Source organism: Oryctolagus cuniculus, chromosome X, assembly GCF_051225735.1.
Source record: "Oryctolagus cuniculus isolate XC-2025 breed Fujian yellow rabbit chromosome X, ASM5122573v1, whole genome shotgun sequence".
Classification (NCBI taxonomy): Eukaryota; Metazoa; Chordata; class Mammalia; order Lagomorpha; family Leporidae; genus Oryctolagus; species Oryctolagus cuniculus.
This window is the reverse complement of record NC_142888.1, coordinates 77,184,476-77,203,007: the sequence shown is the minus strand read 5'-3', so window position 1 is coordinate 77,203,007 and position 18,532 is coordinate 77,184,476. Positions and strand designations below refer to the sequence as shown.

The 18,532-nt window shown below is 50.9% G+C and overlaps 1 protein-coding gene across 38 annotated transcripts in view; it reads right to left on the bottom strand.

Moving 5' to 3' along the window:
- LOC103351904 (uncharacterized) overlaps nt 1-18,532 on the bottom strand; it is a 250,964-nt gene that overhangs the window by 45,585 nt on the left and 186,847 nt on the right. For 17 of the 38 annotated variants that reach the window (XM_089323984.1, XM_089323983.1, XM_089323990.1 and 14 more), the window contains 3 exons: nt 9,094-9,170; nt 2,839-2,926; nt 1,160-1,255 (listed from right to left, as the gene is read on the bottom strand). In XM_089323984.1, coding sequence (XP_089180110.1) covers nt 1,160-1,255; nt 2,839-2,926; nt 9,094-9,170 — 261 coding nt within the window. Of the gene's footprint in view, nt 1-1,159; nt 1,256-2,838; nt 2,927-6,283; nt 6,380-7,933; nt 7,993-9,093; nt 9,171-18,532 lie in introns of those variants that run through there. The other 21 variants (XM_089324012.1, XM_089324013.1, XM_089323999.1 and 18 more) reach the window with 8 other exon arrangements.

Here is an 18,532-nt window from a genome sequence, read left to right as displayed (position 1 = left end):
AGGTTCTAGTCCAGGTTGCTCCTCTTCCAGTCCAGCTCTCTACTGTGGCCCGGGAGGGCAGTGGAGGATGGCTCAAGTGCTTCGACCCTGTACCCGCATGGGAGACCAGGAAAGGCACCTGGCTCCTGGCTTCAGATCGGTGTAGCGCTGGCCGTAGTGGCCATTTGGGCGGTGAACCAACGGAAAAAGGAAGACCTTTCTCTCTGTGTGTCTCTCTCTCTCTAACTCTGCTTGTCAAAAAAACGAAGGAGCCTCTGGGCTCTTCCTGGGTTGGGGGTCATGAAGAGAGAGTGAGGAGCTGAGGGAATAGTAGTCAGAAAGTGGAGAGGTCATTCTATCAGATTCACCTTCCCCAGACAGGCAGGATGCTAGGGAAGATGACTGCACCCAGGCAGGTGTGGCTGCTTCCACAATGGTGCAGAGGACTAGGGAGTGCTCATGCTGATAATTTGGATCAAAACACATACAAAGATCTATAGAAACACAGATTCTGCTTCTTGTCTTTCCACTGACAATTATAATCCCAGAGAGAGCATTCACCAAGGGACAGCAACCACCCTGGTACTCATCACTGGACACCTTCCTTCTTGGGTTCCTGTGTGTGGAGGACTCCATTATTTTTTTCAGCCACAAAAGGCGGAGGGAGAGAAGGGGAAGTCGGGACAGGCCCATTTCTGGAGCAGCAGCGCCATCCAGCGGAAGCTGTTTCAGAATGGCATACAGTCCATCCAGCACATCCCACGAGGAAGGCCCGGAACTCAGGGAGAGTGAGTTCAGTGCCCAGAGCAGGCACCAGCAAGGTTGGTGTGGAAAAGTTGAGTGTAGGACTACCCACCCAGGGATCCTGAGAGGCCCTGTCTGCCAGGCTACAGAAGTCATGTGGGACAGTCCTCAGGGGCGGCCATGGTGCACAGCCTGCAGCTGAAGCATCTCAGGGCACTGTGTCTCTGCACAGGAGGGGAGGCAGCACTTCCTGACTCTCCCCACCAGGTCACAGCAGGGAGCCCGAGCAGCTCTGCCCCCCTGCACTGGGTGAGCTTTACTCTCCCGGCCCCCCACACCCTGCAGGTCTCAGGGGCACAGCAGATTCCTGCTCGCTGAGGTCACAGCTCCCTCAGCACAGGCGACACCTGACTGGCACTGAGGAGGAGCCGCACACCTGTCACACTGATGACCGCCGTTCCCCGCTGGCCTGCATCTGTGCTCCTGCGGTGGCTGGGTCCTCCCGGAATGGCCGCCATGCTGATCAGGTCACCTATGAGGGGACAGAGGTAGGAAAATGTTCCAGTCCCTTTGGTGCTCATGTAACCCCCTTTCCCTCAACAAGCCCCTGTGTTCCTCCACCAGGCAGGTCCTGGGCCACTGGGAGTCTCCCAGACAATTCACCGTCAAAAATCTGCCACCCTACTTGACTCCTGAGACAACAGAAGGGAGGAAAATGCCCACAGCACCCGCTCAGCACAAAATGGAAGAGGCTTCCATAAGCCCCGCCCAGACATGGCTGCCACTAGGCTCTTCCCACCAGGTCACAGCTGCCATGAATCCCAGAGCTCCGACCCCTGTAACTGCCTGTGTCCGGGCCTTCAGAGCCCACTCGATGTGGAGACCTGAGCTGGCTGGGCCTCCACGGATTTGAGCCCTACAGGGAACATCGTCTTGGCACCAACCTATACCCTCACTTCCCTGCCAAGCCAGTCCCGCCCAGGCGCATAGCCACCACCTGAGGAGATCCGCAAATGAATTCCTCTTGATGGCAGTATTGCACCACAAATGCCATTCTCCTGTTCCCTCCAGTCCTCCCTCCTCCCTGCGTGGAAGAAAAAACAACCAGTCCTGTCCCAACAGATACCTAGCATGGCTGCCTGGTTCCTAGGGACCAGGAGGAGCTAGGGCAATGTACTGGGTGTTAGACATACCCGGAGCCCATGCAGTCTGGTTTAAGCACGCAGTCCTGGGCTGCCCTTGAGAACTTGCTCATCGGACTCTCCTTAGGGCACCCCCTCGTGGGGGCAGGGCACCTGCACCTAGCCAGGCCCCACTGTCTGCACCACAAGTTGCTTAGGCTCTCCGGGATACAAGCAAAGATCCCACTGGCTCTCACCCAATCCCATTCTGAAAAGCGGGGGACTTTACACTGTCACTGAACCCTGCCACGCCAGCCTGCCCCGGAGGTACAGGGCAGCCAGAGAATCTGAATCAGTCATTGACAAGTCATTCCCACATGACAGCTCATCCAGGCAGACTGAAAGGGTATGTAGTCAGAGGTACTGGGAAGGAAGAGAGGAATGAGTACAGCCATCCCAGGACCACAGGCCTCACGAAACCTGTACTCTCACAGGGCTCCTCCCTGGTCTGTAGATGTGGAGGTCCCACACTCAGGACGGGAGACAAGGGCCACAGCAAACACACTAACTCTCCATGCGCCTGCCCAGGGTCACTGCCTGAAGGACACACATATTGGTGGTAACTCATGAATTAGGAGGAATCTATCCACACTACATCATACAGACAATTGAACGGAATGGAACAAGAAGGGGTATACATATGCATGTATAGACCTGATAACGTATAAGTGACATAGTATCTTTACAGGCAAGTGAGAATCATTGAGGGAAGGTGTGGTCACAGCCACATTGCAAATGCAGCAACCTGGATTGTATAGCAAACCCATGGGTCCTACACAGGGTTACCTGAACACACAAATACACTCTGCACTCCTCCACTCCATGGAAACACAACCTTGGAACCAGGGAAGTGATCAGCACATCATCCCAACTGTCCTCCCATCAAAGGTAGGCCCTGTCACTCCCGCTGCCCCCACAATGCCCTGCTTCTTACCCAGGGCAGCTCCTGTGGGTTGAGATGGAGTTTGAGTGGGATGAGATGCCAGTTTGGGAAGTCTCCACTGTCTTTTCTCCAGGATGGGCTGGAAAAGGGACAAAAGAAAGCAAATGAGAAGATGACATCCAGGAACTCATCCTTTATGAGCTTAGGACTCAATGTATCCAGGAAAGCAACAACTCTGCCTGTGAAAGCAACATTGCACCAGAGCTTACAAATAAATTCATGTGGACCTAGGAAGGTAGCAGTGGTTAGGGCCTATAATGTAAAAAGTTATGCTATCTGCAGGGACCTCTAAACATCCTTACTCTTTTTGTTGTGTTCTGCACAGTGAGATTCCACAAGGGGAGCAGAGAGGGAGACATCGTTTCCCCCAGGACCCCAGTACAGCACACACTGCTGAAAGGCCTCGTGCATTAGGTTCCTTTCTTTGCTGGGTTCATCCACAAAGGGTAGGAGAGGAGAAGATGGGGGCAGGTGGCAATAGTGGGGCAACACAGCCATGAAATGTAAGGGGTCTGACTGTGCCTTCCCCTCTCTCTGTGCAGACCCTAGTAGAATGTTTGTGATTAGGGAACAGTGGGGAGGATGCAATCACAGTTCTTGTTGCTGCCCAGGGCCCTCCAGGAGGTGCCTCCTTAATGGGTCTGGATCGGATCACCCAGGGGTGGAACCTGGGGGAAAGGAAGACATGGACAGGTGGCAGAGGAGGGCAGGCCTCACTGGCTGCCATATTTGAGACAAGCAGCTGAGTTTCTGTGGACACTGGCCCTGCCGAAAAACCAGGTGAGAACTCCTGATTGTCTGGAGCTAGACCTAAAGCAGTTCAGGGTTTCAAGTCCGTTCCTGTCCCAGTTGTGTGTTACATTCTGGCACCCCTCAAACAAAGTCTGCTCTTCATAGGCAACATCCACTAGGTCACTGCCTCTGCTGGCTCCTCCCACACTGCTAGGACCCCACCCCTAGGGGGCCCCTGTCATCCAGGCTCCTTCTGCTAAGGACAACTGCAGTCAGGAGTGGCTCTACGCTCCTGCCGGGACCAGGAGCTCTCAGGAGCTCACAGGGAGGCTGAATGTAAGGACTCGCAGCCAGATACCATGCAATGGAAATGGATCAGTTCTAATGGCCATAAGCAGATCCCGAAACTGGAAGACTCCTGTGTTCTTGTAGGAGGAGGCAGGTTCAAATTGAAAGAGTCCTCTTGGGGCCCAGAGGTCATCTAAAACAGTGACCCCAATGCTTTAGGGCATGAGGGGATTAGGAAAATGAGATAGAATCCTGATCAGAATCAACCTTAGGTCTTTGCGGAGACTTCTGCAAACCCCACCCAGACAAGGCCGCCACTAGAATCCCAATTCTGCATGCTGGGACAATCCATCACACCACCTGGAGCTCAGTACGGGGCTCACCTGTGTTCAGGGCTTCCACAACCCACAGGCTGCAGTGGCCACGCTGGCTCTGGACCCAAGGGTTCTGAACTCTCACAGGGTGCAGCCTTGGGACCCATCTGCATCTTCCCTTTACTGCCAAGCCAGTCCACACATGCACATACTGGAAGGGTTGGTGAGATGCGACAACTGCTTCCTAGTGATGGCAGAATTGCACCACAAATGCCACCTGCCCTGAACCCCAACATTTCCTCCCTCTGCCTTGACACAGCTTGGGGGTTGCACATGGGACCAGTACACAAGGGATGTCTGTAAGGACCCTGAGCCACAGTAGGGACCTGCGCCTAAGCCAGCCCCACCATCTACACCACCCTTGGCTTCAGCCCTGGAAAATCCTTGCAAAGGCCCCACAGGCTGGGACACCTCCTCATCCAGGCACAGGCTGACTCGGACACTGTCACTGGAATGTTCCAGGTGCCTTCTAATACGAGGAAGAGTGGCTGTGGGGCTCTCAGGAAACGCTGGCGCTGTCCTAGGCCATGTCACCCAGCACCTCCAGAACTGGTGTGAAAACATGGGAGTGTGGATCTCCCAGGGAGACCTGGGAGTCTACTAGGAAGGTAGTGGAGGCAGGCCACCGTGCCTGTCATAATTAGCAGCTTGGAGCCAGAAGCAATGCACAGCACTTTTCCTGCCACTCAAGCCTTGAAGGAAAACCAATGTCAGGCAGCTTGCACAGCTTAGAGTTGTTGAGAGGTCTGCATTAACACGGTTGCTCTTACTAGAAAACAGGGGGATTCCATATGACAGGGAAGCTGACTGTAGTCTCTGACTCAGGACTTGTGGCACCACAGACCCAGCTCTGAGGAGCAGAGGGAAAGAGCACTGTCACAGTCACAACCTGGTACTGGGGACCTGCCCACAAGACTTTCAAATCATCCCTGACCCAGGGTTTGGGAAACAGGGCCTGAAAACCTGAGGTCTTAATGCACAATAATCCACATGGCCAAACGGTGAACCTCAACAGTGAGCCATGAATGGAGACAGACAGGTTTCAACACTATTTCGAGACCATGACAAAACAGGATTGGATGATTGGGTCTAGAAACTTCCTAGCATACTCCTGAGAGAAGCTGACATGGACGTGCCTTTAGCATGAAGTAGCTGGCAAAGAGCACGAACCACCCTAGACATTCTGCTCACCTGCCCCTGGGAGACACCAAGTCTCCAAAGAAGGGCTGTGTCCCCAGGAGAATGCACCAGGTTCCTGGGCTTAACAGACACAACAGAGAGGTGGTAGAAATGAAAAAGACCAGTGAGGTGTCTGCCCTGGGAGCACAGAGGGAATCCTGGTCTAGTGGAGGTGGGGTGCTACACCCAACCCTCCAGGGCTTATGCAGCATCTGCTGACATCTTGATTACCAGGGTCTTAGTGTGAGATCTGCAGAGCCAGGGACCTCAGACACAAAGGTGATTCTAGATTCTTGGGTTCCATTATGTGGAGGACACCATTATTTTTTTCAGCCACAAAAGGCGGAGGGAGAGATGGGGAAGAGGGGATGGTTCCATTTCTGGAGCAGCAGCGCCATCCAGCGGAAGCTGTTTCAGAATGAACTGTGTCCTCCAGCACATCCAACATGGAAGGCTGGCAAGTGAGGGGGATAGAGGTCAGTGCCCAAAGCAGGCAGCAGCAAGGTTGGTGTGGAAAGTTCAGTGCCAGGCTCCCCCACCCAGGGATCCTGAGAGGCCCTGTCTGCCAGGCTACAGAAGTCATGTGGGACAGTCCTCAGGGGTCACAATGGTGCACAGCCTGCAGCTGAAGCATCTCAGGGCACTGTGTCTCTGCACAGGAGGGGAGGCAGCACTTCCTGACTCTCCCCACCAGGTCACAGCAGGGAGCCTGAGCAGCTCTGCTCCCCTGCACTGGGTGAGCTTTACTCTCCCTGCCCCCCACACCCTGCAGGTCTCAGGGGCACAGCAGATTCCTGCTCGCTGATGTCACAGCTCCCTCAGCACAGGCGACACCTGACTGGCACTGAGGAGGAGCCGCACACCTGTCACACTGATGACCGCCGTTCCCCGCTGGACTGCATCTGTGCTCCTGCGGGGACTGGGTACTCCTGGGATGGCCGCCAGGCTGATCAGGTCACCTATGAGGGGACAGAGGTAGGAAAATGCTGCAGTCCCTACTGGAGCTCATGTAACCCCCTTTCCCTCAACAAGACCCTGCATTCCTCTACCAGGCACTGGAAGTGTCCATACAATTCAGAATACAAACTGTGCTACCCTAGGTCACCCTTAAGACAAGAGGAGGGATGAAAATGCCCATAGCTCCTCCTCAGACAAAATGGCCGAGGCTTCTACAAGCCCCGCCCAGACATGCTGGCCTCCAGTCTCTGGACTCTTCCAGGCTAGGACACAGAGGCTACAAGTCCCGGAGCTCAGCCCCTGCCACTGCCTGTTCCCGGCTTCCAGAGCCCGCCCGGTTCTGGGATTCCAGCTGGCCAGAGCTTGCAAGGGGGCCCCAGGAAGGGCACACACTCTCACTTCCATGCCAAGCCAGTCAGGCGCACGCTCACAGCCACCACTGGCGGCATCTGCAACGAATTCCTCTTGATGGCAGTATTGCACCACAAATGCAATTTGCCCTGTTCCTGCCAGTGCTCCCTCCTCCCTGTGCGCAGGAAAAAACACCCAGTGCAGTCCAAGGAGTGCACAGCATGGCTGCCCAGTTCAGAGAGGCACAGGAGGAGCTAGGGCAATGCACTGGGTGCTAAACAGACACAGAGCCCATGCAGCTTGGCCTCAGCACCCAGTGCTGGGCTGCCCTAGGGACCAATGTTCACTGGATGCTCCTTAGAACAACCCCTGTGGGTGTAGGGCACCTGCACCTAGCCTGGCCACACTGTCTGTACTGCCAGTGGCTTAAGCCCTCGGGGATCCAATGGGCTCTACCCATTCCCATTCTGAAAACTGGCGCGATGGCAGGGGCAACGGGGCTCTTGGCCGAAGAGAGTTAGAAGGTCTTGGAGCAAAGGGCTCAGACCAAGCGCTCAGTTCAGCCTGCGACGCTTATGATTGCAGTCAACACTTTGAAATGTCCAGCTCACCTAAGCCAGTCATCTCTCCACCCGCTTTCTTAAGGTCCGGCTCAGTTTATGAACCTCTTAAAAGCATTAATCTTCCAAGACATGATAATGAAACGCTATGGGATAAATTGGATCATATTACAAAATTGTCAAGTCAACATTGCTGCTGAATCTTAGTCTGGCCACAGGTTTCTTTCCCACTAAAACCTGCAGGGGTGATCAGATGGCCAAACCCACGACAGCCTGTACTGTGCTGCTGGGCGGCCTGGGGTTCGGCTCTTCCATACAGGAGCACTGATCATGACAAGGGAAGGACCCATGAGCTGGAGCATTCGGCTATAAAATGTACGAGAGAAATTCTCTACTGCTATATGCGTCAGGCCAATAAGGTCCAGCAGTTTAAGCAGGATCCACGCCCAACAACGTGTCTTCACTCTCCTTTCAATGTGCATACAGGAGATGAATCGCTGTCTTATGAGGAATATGGTCTTCTTTAGATAAATGCAGTGTCCCCCTATCTCCTTTACCTCGTGGAAATGATTTCCTCAGGACTCCAGATTATCTCTAACACTGACGAGAGGAACAGATTTGGACATACGAAGAGCCGAGAAGTCAGGAGCAGCACTTGGGCAGAGCGGCACAACCATGAGAAAAGAGTCACAACAGAAAGATTTCTGCAAGCCAAGAAGCAACAACTTAGAAGAAACTAAACCTGCTAACACCTTGAACTTGGGCTTCTGACTGAACTTCGGCTTCAGAACTTGAGAAAATAAATTCCTCTGTTTATGGCACCCAATCTGGTTACATATGACATCCCTATCAAACTAATGCAGTTGCTAAATCTGACTTAGGAACAAATAGAAAAATGGGGGGGGGGGGGCAACAGTGTGGCATAGTGAGTACAGCTACCACCTGCAGTGCCAGCGTCCCATATAGGTGCTGGTTCAAGTCCTGGCTGCTCCATTTCCAATGCAGCTCTCTGCTATGGCCTGGGAAAGCAGTGGAAGATGCCCCAGGCAAAAGAAACAGAAAAATGACACAGACCTAGAACCGTGTTTCTCAACCTTTTTGTTGTTGTTGTTGCCCCCAAGTGGGGGGAAACTATCGAATTAAAATTCTCCTAGAGCTAAGAAATTATATGTTAAGGAGTAAGATTTTCTTTAGTAGATTTGAGCCTTAGGGTTTCTGTATGATATTGTGATGTCTAAGAATTTTTTACTCTACCTCTCCAAGAACCAATTCTATTATTTGAGGAATGCATGATTTGTAGAAAGTATATCAGTGCTTTTAAACGTATGGTAATAAATCTAAAGGATATCCAGAAGGAACGTGTTCTAGGGAAAACAGAAGTTATTATTATCGACTGAATTGCATCCCCTCCCACCAAAAAATTTTATATTGTTAAACTCCCAGTCCTTTTTATTTGTACATGAACTATATTTGAAGATGTAAATACAGATCTTGAAAGATTTAAAAAATATATATCTTTACAGGCAGGTGAGAATGAATGAGTGAAGGGGTGGCTGTTTAATGGGGCACAGCCACGACTGCATGTGGAGATAACTGGAGCTATAGCAAAACCACGGGTCCTGGACGGAGGCACCTCCATGTGCGAATGGACTCTGCACTGCTCCATACAATACAGACAAAACCTGGGACTCTATAGGGGTGATGACATTGGACCCAAGGAAGTGAGGCAGGGCATCGTCCTCTCTGTCCTCCCATCTGATGTGAGCCCTACGCTTCCGCTGCCCCCACAATGCCCTGCTTCTTACCCAGGCCAGCTCCTGTGTCTTTGGGCAGGATGAGATGCCGGTTTGGGAAGCCTCCACTATCCTCTCTCTGGGATGGGCTGAAAAAGGACAAAAGAGAAAAAATAATGAGACACCTGGGGGCCTTGCCATACTAGAAAAGTAGTGGGATGCAGGCCACTGCACTTGGCTTAGAAGGACACCCACTGTCACCGGTGCCGCGGCTCACTAGGCTAATCCTCTGCCTTACAGCGCCGGCACACCGAGTTCTAGTCCCGGTCGGGGCACCGGATTCTATCCCGGTTGCCCCTCTTCCAGGCTAGCTCTCTGCTGTGGCCCAGGAGTGCAGTGGATGATGGCCCAAGTGCTTGGGCCCTGCTCCCCAAGGGAGACCAGGATAAGTATCTGGCTCCTGCCACTGGATCAGCCCGGTGCGCCGGCCGCAGTGCGCCAGCCGCGGCAGCCATTGGAAGGTGAATCAACGGTAAAGGAAGACCTTTCTCTCTGTCTCTCTCTCTCACTGTCCACTCTGCCTGTCAAAAAAAAAAAAAAAAAAAAAAAAAAAAAAAAAAAAAAAGGATACCCACTGTCAGGTAACTGAACAACTTTGAGAGATCTTGAGCGGTTTGCATTAACAAAGCTACTATTACCGGAAAACAGTGGGGTTGCATGTGACAGAGAAGGTGTCTATACTCTCTCACTCAGGACATGCAGCACCAAGGCCCCAGTTCTAAGGACAGGACGGAACCAGCACCATCACAGTCAGAGCCTGGACTGGGGACCAGCCCACATCCCTGACCCAGGGTTTTTGAAACAGGCCTGGCAGCCCTGAATCTCTTAACCCACACAAGACTACATGGCAAATCGATGAACCTCAACAGTGAGAAATCAATGCGGACAGACAGATTTTCAGCACTGTATCGAGACTGTGACAGAGGAATTGGTGGATCGGTCTAGAGACATCTTTAAAATAGACTCCTAAGAGAATCTGACAAGGACAAGGCCTTTAACATGAATTAGCTGGCAAAGAGCATGACCTACCCTAGACGGTCTGCTCACTTGCCCCTGGGAGACACCAGCTCACCAAGGAAGGGCTGTGTCCCCAGGAGAATGCACCAGGTTAATGGGCTTAACAGACACAACAGAGAGGTGCTAGAAATGAAAAAGACCAGGGAGGTGTCTGCCCTGGGAGCACAGAGGGAATCCTGGTCTAGTGGAGGTGGGGGTGCTACACCCAACCCTGCAGGGCTTCTGCAGCATCTGCTGACATCTTGATTGCCAGGGTCCTAGTGTGAGATCTGCAGAGCCAGGAACCTCAGACACAAAGGAGATTCTAGATTCTTGGGTTCCATTATGTGGAGGACACCATTATTTTTTTCAGCCACAAAAGGCGGAGGGAGAGATGGGGAAGATGGGATGGTTCATTTCTGGAGCAGCAGCGCCATCCAGCGGAAGCAGTTTCAGAATGAACTGTGTCCATCCAGTATGTCCCACGGGGAAGGCTGGCAAGTGACGGGGAGAGAGGTCAGTGTCCAGAGCAGGCACCAGCAAGGCTGGTGTGGAAAGCTGAGTGCTGGGCTCCCCCACCCAGGGATCCTGAGAGGCCCGGACTGCAAGGCTACAGAAGCGGTGGGGCCAGTGCTCTGGGGCCGCCATATTGCACAGCCTGCAGCTGAAGCATCTCAGGGCACTGAGTGTCTGCACAGGAGACTGATGTCCACCGTTCCTCGCTGGACTGCATCTCTACTCCTGCGGGGACAGGGGTCCTCCTGGGATGGCCGCCATGCTGATCAGGTCACCTATGAGGGGACATAGGTAGGAAAATATTCCAGTCCCTTTGGTCCCCTTTCCCTCAACAAGCCCCGGCGTTCCTACCCAGGCAGTTCCTGGACCACTGGGAGTTTTCAGACACTTCAGAACAGAAAGTGTTGCACCCACTTCACTCCTAAGTAAACAGGGACCAAATGCCCAAAGCTCTTGCTCAGACAAAATGGCTGACGCTTCCACAAGCCCCGCCCAGACATGGCGGCCACAGGGCTCCTGGCTATGTCAGGTTAGGACACAGCGGCCGCAGTTTCCGGAGCTCAGACACCCTGCCACTGCCTGTGTTCGGAAACTCCAGATTGCACTCACTGCAAGGAACCGAGCTGTCCCGGGCCTCCACGGGATCCGCACACGCCTGCACACTCAGGTCGCTGGGAAGCAAGTTCTGCGCAGGCGCTCAGCCGCCAGCCTGGCAGTTTCTGCAAGTGAATTCCTCTTGATGGCAGTATTGCACCACAAATGCCATCTACCCTGTACCCGCGGGTTCTCCCTCCTCCCTTCGTGAAGGGAAAAAACGGCGCTGTCCAGTGGGTGCCTGCATGGCTGCAATCCACATGGCTATGCTGCCTGGGTCTGATGGGAGCACCAGGAGCTAAGGCAATGCACTGGGTGCTGAACCCATCTGGTGCCCAGGCAGCCTGGCCTTAGCAAGCAACTCTTATGTTGTCCTCAGGACCACTACTCAGTGGACACTCCTAAGGGCAACATCAGCGGGCGTAGGCACAACGTCAGGCCAGGCTGCACTGACCCCACACAAATGGCTTCAGGCCTCTGGGATCAAGGCATAGGACCAGGCGCTTTGACACAATCCTATACTGACAACAGTGGGATTCAGATCTTGTAACACAGCCCTGCCACGACAGCTTTCCCAGGAGGTCTAGGACAGGCAGATACACTGACCCAGTCACTGATGAGTCATTTTGACATAATGTCTCATCCAGGCACACTTAAAGGGTCTGTACCCAGAGTTACTGGGAAGGAAGAGAGGGAAGGGTTACAGCCACCCCAGGACCACAGGCCTCAGTACCTCTCTACTCTCACAGGGCTCTCCTCTGCTCTGGACAATCAGGGTCCCACACTTGGGTCAGTGAGGACTGGAGCCACGAATCACAGCAAACATACCTAGTCTCCTTGCACCTGACCAAGGATCACTGCTTGAGAACTCCCAGGTTTGCAGAAGGAAACACATACTAGTGATAACTCATGATTTAGGAGGCATCTCCATCACAGTGCATCACTCAGGAAGAAGTGGGGATGGAGAAGGAACAGGAATAAGTATGCATACACAGACACGGTTAAAGTGGGTGTCAGTGTCTTTAGAGGCAAGTCGGAATGAATGAATGAAAGGGTGGTTGTGTTATCGGGACACAGCCACAGTTGCACATAGAGCTATCTGGGAAATAATGCAAATCCACGGGTACCGCACACGGTCTCCTCCATGTGCTAAACACCCTGCACTCCTCCACACCAAGGAGATGCAACCTGGTCCTAGTTCTTACAGAAGCTGAAACAACATGGGTCAACCTCCCCTAACCCTTGTAGAAAGGTCCCAGTCTGCTGAACCTGTCCTTGGTCCTGCTTGGACCCTGAATTAATTCTACTCCCACACATGGCTAGGTTGGATGTCTAAGAATACCAATTTGATGACAGGTAAACACCACAGTCGTCATGGACAAAAATGCATGCAACTACCAACAAGGATTCTGCAGTACTACACAATCCTCTTATTCCTCCTCTCCATTTCCTAGTAAACCAAGGATCAACACGTGTCCACTTAGATGCAGTCTGAAACCGGGTGTCCTAGCTCTGACAACTGGCTCTCCGTGCTGAAAGGGTTTCCCATGAATGGAGGCCCTAGGCCTAAGGCCTAGGACTCAAATAAATTGTCTCCATGAAGCCATGCTAAGAATGTACAATTGCAAACACAGCTGGTATCTTTAACTCTGCACAAAGAAGAAAGCCCAGGAAATAGTACCACTAGAAATACAGGTGGGCCCAGACCACCTACCTCCCCTCTGGGAACTCTCTAACCTGAGCGGTCTCCTAGTTCCTGGGAGGTCAGCCTGAACACCAGGTCTCCAATGGTCAGACACAAAGATGGGAAGTGCAATACCACCACCTCAAAGACACTGGAGGACAGGAAGATTGAGGATCCTTGACACTAAGACAGCAGGGCTGGAACACCTGGCTCCTCTCCAGGGCTGTTCCCTGGTCTTCAGATAAAGATTCCCACACAATGGGCATTCAGGAGGTGACCTAAGTGCTACAACCAAGACACACCTCCCCTCCTAGCAGCTGACTCAGGTTCCCCGTTGTTGTCCAATGCCCATCAGTGAGCTGCCAGAGAAAATACATAGACATGATCCCAGTAATGGAAGGATCATTTTCAACAGTGTCCACCCCAACATGCATTTGGGAAACAATGAAAGTACGACAAGGCATAGACCCAAATATAGAGAAAGTATTAAATATGCAAGAACGTGCATGACAACCCGCACAACGCTTTATAACCTCTAGGGCTGCTCCCTAGACCTTAAAATGTCCAAGGTTTTGGCTAGAGAGGGGCCTCCTGGCTCCCCTGGGTTGGTCGTGATGAAGAGAGAGAGAGAGAGGAGCTGAGGGAAAAGTAGAAGCTGGAGAGGCCATTCTATCAGAGGCGCTGATCCACCTGCCCCAGACATGCAGGATGCTAGGGAAGACCACTGCACCCAGGCAGCTGTGGCTGCTTCCCCAGTGTGATCAGGACACTGGGCAGAGGTCATGGTGACATTCTGATCAGAACACACATGGCAATGAAGTATCTACAGATACACAGGCGATTTCTAGTCTTCCCACTGAAAATTACAGTCTGAGAGACAGCATTCAAATGGGATGGCAACTCTGCAGCTACCCCAACATTGGAAATATTCATTCTTGGGTTCCTGTATTTGGAATATGCCATATTTTTTTCAGCCACTAAAGGTGGAGGGAGAGCTGGGAAAGGGGGTGCTTCCGTTTCTGGAGCAGCAGCGCCATCCAGCGGAAGCTGTTTCAGAATGAACTGTGTCCTCCAGCACATCCCACAGGGAAGGCTGGCAAGTGAGGGGAGAGAGTTCAGTGCCCAGATCAGGAACCAGCGAGGTTGGTGTGGAAAGCTGAGTGCCAGGTTCTCCCACCCAGGGATCCTGAGAGGCCCGGACTGCAAGGCTGCAGAAGCGGTGGGGACAGTCCTCAGGGGCCGCCATGTTGCACAGCCTGCAGCTGAAGCATCTCAGGGCACTGTGTCTCTGCACAGGAGGGGAGGCAGCACTTCCTGACTCTCCCCACCAGGGCACAGCAGGGAGCCTGAGCAGCTCTGCTCCCCTGCACTGGGTGAGCTTTACTCTCCCTGCCCCCCACACCCTGCAGGTCTCAGGGGCACAGCAGATTCCTGCTCGCTGAGGTCACAGCTCCCTCAGCACAGGCGACACCTGACTGGCACTGAGGAGGAGCCCGCACACCTGTCACACTGATGACCGCCGTTCCCCGCTGGACTGCATCTGTGCTCCTGTGGGGACTGGGTCCTCCTGGGATGTGGTTGGTAGGCTGAATAGATTACATCTGAAGCAACAAGGAGGGAAATTGCTCCAGTCCCTACTGGGGCTCATGTTGAAAGGAGCGGCCGAGAGCCGCCATAAAATGGCCTTAATAAAACAGTCCTGGGAAATGGGGAGTAAACTAAGTTCACAGAGAAAGCAGATAGCTACTACCCAGAGATAAGGGCTACTACCCAGAGATAAGGTCTACTACCCAGAGATAAGGGCGACAGAACATCCTGGTATGCACCTAAGCCCCCTCCCCTGTGCTTGTTCAAGCTTAACAAAGAAACCGTGAGGCACGTAGGGCACGTAGCCACCCCTTTCTGCTCTTCAAGGACCCCCTCCCCTTGTCCAAGCTTAGACACGTAGGGCACGTAGCCCCCGTTTCTGTTCTCTCCTCCTCCTCGACGACCTCCTCCCCTTGTAGTTACCCAATAAACTTACGCCACCCTATGGTATGTTAATTTTGTGGTTTTGCCCCTTAAAAGCTGTGTGAGATAGCTGCTCGGGGCTCCTCTCGCTTGCTTGCTGCTTGCAGCAGCAGGGGGCCCATTTGCGCAAATGAAATAAAAATTACCTCCTGCTCTATTGCATCGTCTGGTCTGGAGTCTGTGTTTCTGGGGTCGTCACAAGAGGACACCGCTTTTGGGGTCCTACATTTGGGGGCTCGTCCGGGATTTGGGGGACCCCAGACTCCCACACTCCATCGGCCTGACGGAGGTAAGTTTGCTTACTTGTGTATTATTGTAATTGTGGTTTGTACTGTTTGTCTTTGTCTGCCAGGGCGACGTGGAATCCGTCCTGGGGCAGTTTGTACTGTTTGTCTTTGTCTGCCAGGGCGACGTGGAATCCGTCCTGGGGCGCCTGTACAGGCTCAGTATTGACTGGACTAGTGGGGGAGACAGACGTGTCCTGAGACCCCTGGTTCAACCCTGGAGGACGCTCCAGTGGTGGTCTGGGAAGGAGGGAAAGAGGGAATTTCCCTTCTTCCAGGGGAGAGCCTGGCCAGATGGCCGCTCCCTTCTGATAGTTTCGGTTTTGTCTCGGTCTGTTGCCGTGTGGCTTGTGATTTGTGTTCTGTGTGTCGCTGTTTTTGTTGTCCTTTATCTCTTACTGTCTCCCCCATCTGTTTTTATTGTTGTGTTTGATTGCTAGATGTATACTTGTATGAAAAATGTGTATTGTATTCTTATGATGTGTTAATTATGTCTACTTCTCAATGCAACTCTAGGGCCAAATGTAAGGACAAATTTTTGGAATGGAGAGGCTTGTACCTAGATTTGGCTCTGGTAACCAAGAAACTTTGCTGCCGAATGACCTTCTCCTGCTCCTTGGGAGCCTGGCCAGTTCCCAGGGAGGAGGATAAAGGAATGTTTTCTGATAAACAGGTGGGCATGCTTCATGTCTCGGCTCTCTGGCCAAGACCCGAGATGGGACGCACTGCTTGCCTAAAATCTTGGCAATGAGCCACCCTTGTCCTTGGGGGCTTTAAGGGGGAGCCAGAGCAAGCCTCTGCTGCTGCTGTTTCATTTCGGGGGGAACATGCAGTCAAGCTGAATGTTAAATGTGCCCGTGATGATTACTAATAATGTTTAATTCTCAGTATGGATCCTTCTCCGGAGCTGTGTGAAGATTGCCTAGTGATGCCCACAGTACTGTAAATTCTACAAAACTTAAGTACAACGTGAACATGATCAATTGGCTACTGTGATTGAGGTGTTCTGTGACAGTCCCTTTAATGAGAAATTAACAAAATGGATTAATAACAGGACATTCAGGACCTGACGCTCTGCTTGGTATGTCATTACAAAAATCATCAAGGAGGGCTATGCCTGATAAATGAGGGTGCTATAAATGTGGGCAACAGGGACATGTACAAAAATTGTCCAGAAGTCAAAAATCAAAATAAGGCTCTTCCTGGGATTTGCTTCCAGTGCTAAAGGGAAAGGCATTGGGCCAATAGTGTCACTCCAAAACTGATAAAGAAGGTAATTCATTAAAAAACAGAGTTCAGGAAACTGGAAGCGGGGCCAGCCTCAGGCCCTCCCTACAGGGATCAGTGGACCATCTTGCTATAGTATCATTAAAGCAATGGAGCCATGTTTATTGCAACATTCTGTTAATCTATGCTCCTTTACCATCTTTCCTGTAAATAATTTTAGTGTGCACTACAAGGCTTGCAGCGTATTTCTTGCAGATTAAAAGTAACTAAGTCTGTGCACAGCAGACAGCTAAAAAGTAATTTACTGTCACAAATTGGCATAGTTGGCAGGATCCGCAAGTATGCAAAGCAATGCCTTTCTTTAAAAGAAAAACTGAAGTTGCATGTGTAACCTGTGATGTTCCTGGCTGGAAAGACCTTCAGTTCGCCTGTTTGGTGAAGGAATGGGCTCTCTGCTCAGAATCGAGTGAGAATTGGGATGGCAAGTTACAGAGTGCACAGCCTCCACAAGTTATTGAGGTTTTGCTATCAGTGCCGGTGGAAAAGGGGGATGAACTATAGGCTTTGGGGAGGTGAGAATGGATTTTGTTATCTGCATACTGATGCATGTGTAAGCAATTGGAAAAATAAGTACAGGATAAATGTAAATTGGGAAAAAGAAAATGCTGCCCTTTGGAGTCAAACTGCTAGATAGTGGTAGAAAAAAATTATATCAAGCTCCTGTACTGCTGCCAGGGCCAACTAAGGTTATTCAGTGTAAACAATACAAAATTCCAGGTGGATATGAGAAAAAATCTAAAACAGTAAAAAAATTATCTTAGTGCTGAGTGATGATTCCCATAATCACTAAAAGGAATTATCTAATTTGGCATGTTAAGAAATCAGATGAAACCTGAAAAATGACTGTGGATTACAGGGAATTAAACAAAGTTACTCTCCCATTGACTGCTACAGTCCCAGATACCATCATTTTGATGTAAAAGGTCACAAACATAAAAGCGTGTTCTTGATAAGGAAAGTTAAAAGAAAGAGATACTTTTAAAAGGATATGATTTGTAAAAATTGTTTATCTTAATGGCTGGTTTATACTGGAATAAAAAAAAAGAGGGTGGGAGAAGAGAAAGGTTTGAGCAAGTTACAGAAGGTGTGAGAAAGTCGCAAAATGTTATGGGAAGAAGAAATCTTTGGTTATTTTCTTTGACATAAAATCAAAATCTGATCCTCTGTTAAAGCAATGAGTTAAAGTAATCTATTATGTTCTCTTGATGTCTCTGTTGAATTCTAACTGCTTAAAAACAGCTGTAAAAAGAGCAATGGTGAAATGGAGGGATCCTATCACCAATCAATGGAATGGACCTGATCCAGTACTGGTATGGGACAAGGGCTCCTAAGGGATGGGTTTTTCCATGTAACCAACATGCCTTTACATCATTAGCCTCTGATAACTTCTGCAATTGCTCCCTGGGCCGTGTGGCCCTGATGCTAACATCTGTATTTACAGCAGCGGATAGAGTACGTCAGTGGTGTGCTTTACCTGAAGACTACTATAACAATCATCCTAATAGGAGAGGACACTGCCCTTGCCATGGCTGCATCAGTAGTAAGTGTTCCTGGACTGGCTTTTGGAAATAATCGTGGACTATGAAGGCTTACATGTTTGGTGACCAAAGCAATCAATCTTACTGCTACTGTGCTATCCAATATAGCCAAAGAATTGGATCAAGTTCACTCAGGAGTGCTTTTAAGCCATGCAGCTAACAATTACTTGCTGTTAAAAAAAAAAAATCATATAAGTTGTAAATCTGTACCTGGGGGATGTTATTTTAACATTACTAACAATGTGCCATATATAGAGTCTGTTATTGATAAACTTAAGAGTAAAATGCAACATATGTTTATTACTAACCCACTATTCATTTGAAGGGTTTCAATGGATTCATTGGTTATTAATGTTGGCTGGACTGCTACTGCTTTTCCCACTTTGTATGGGATGTCTTCCGTGTGTTCTGCATTTTATGCTGACTTCCCTATAGTATGAATGGACTGAGATTCATCATTTAAAACTTCGTACCAAGCCTCCTTTGTAATCAAAATAATTGATATTTGGCTGTATGTTTCATCTCTCACCTAATGTTGGGCT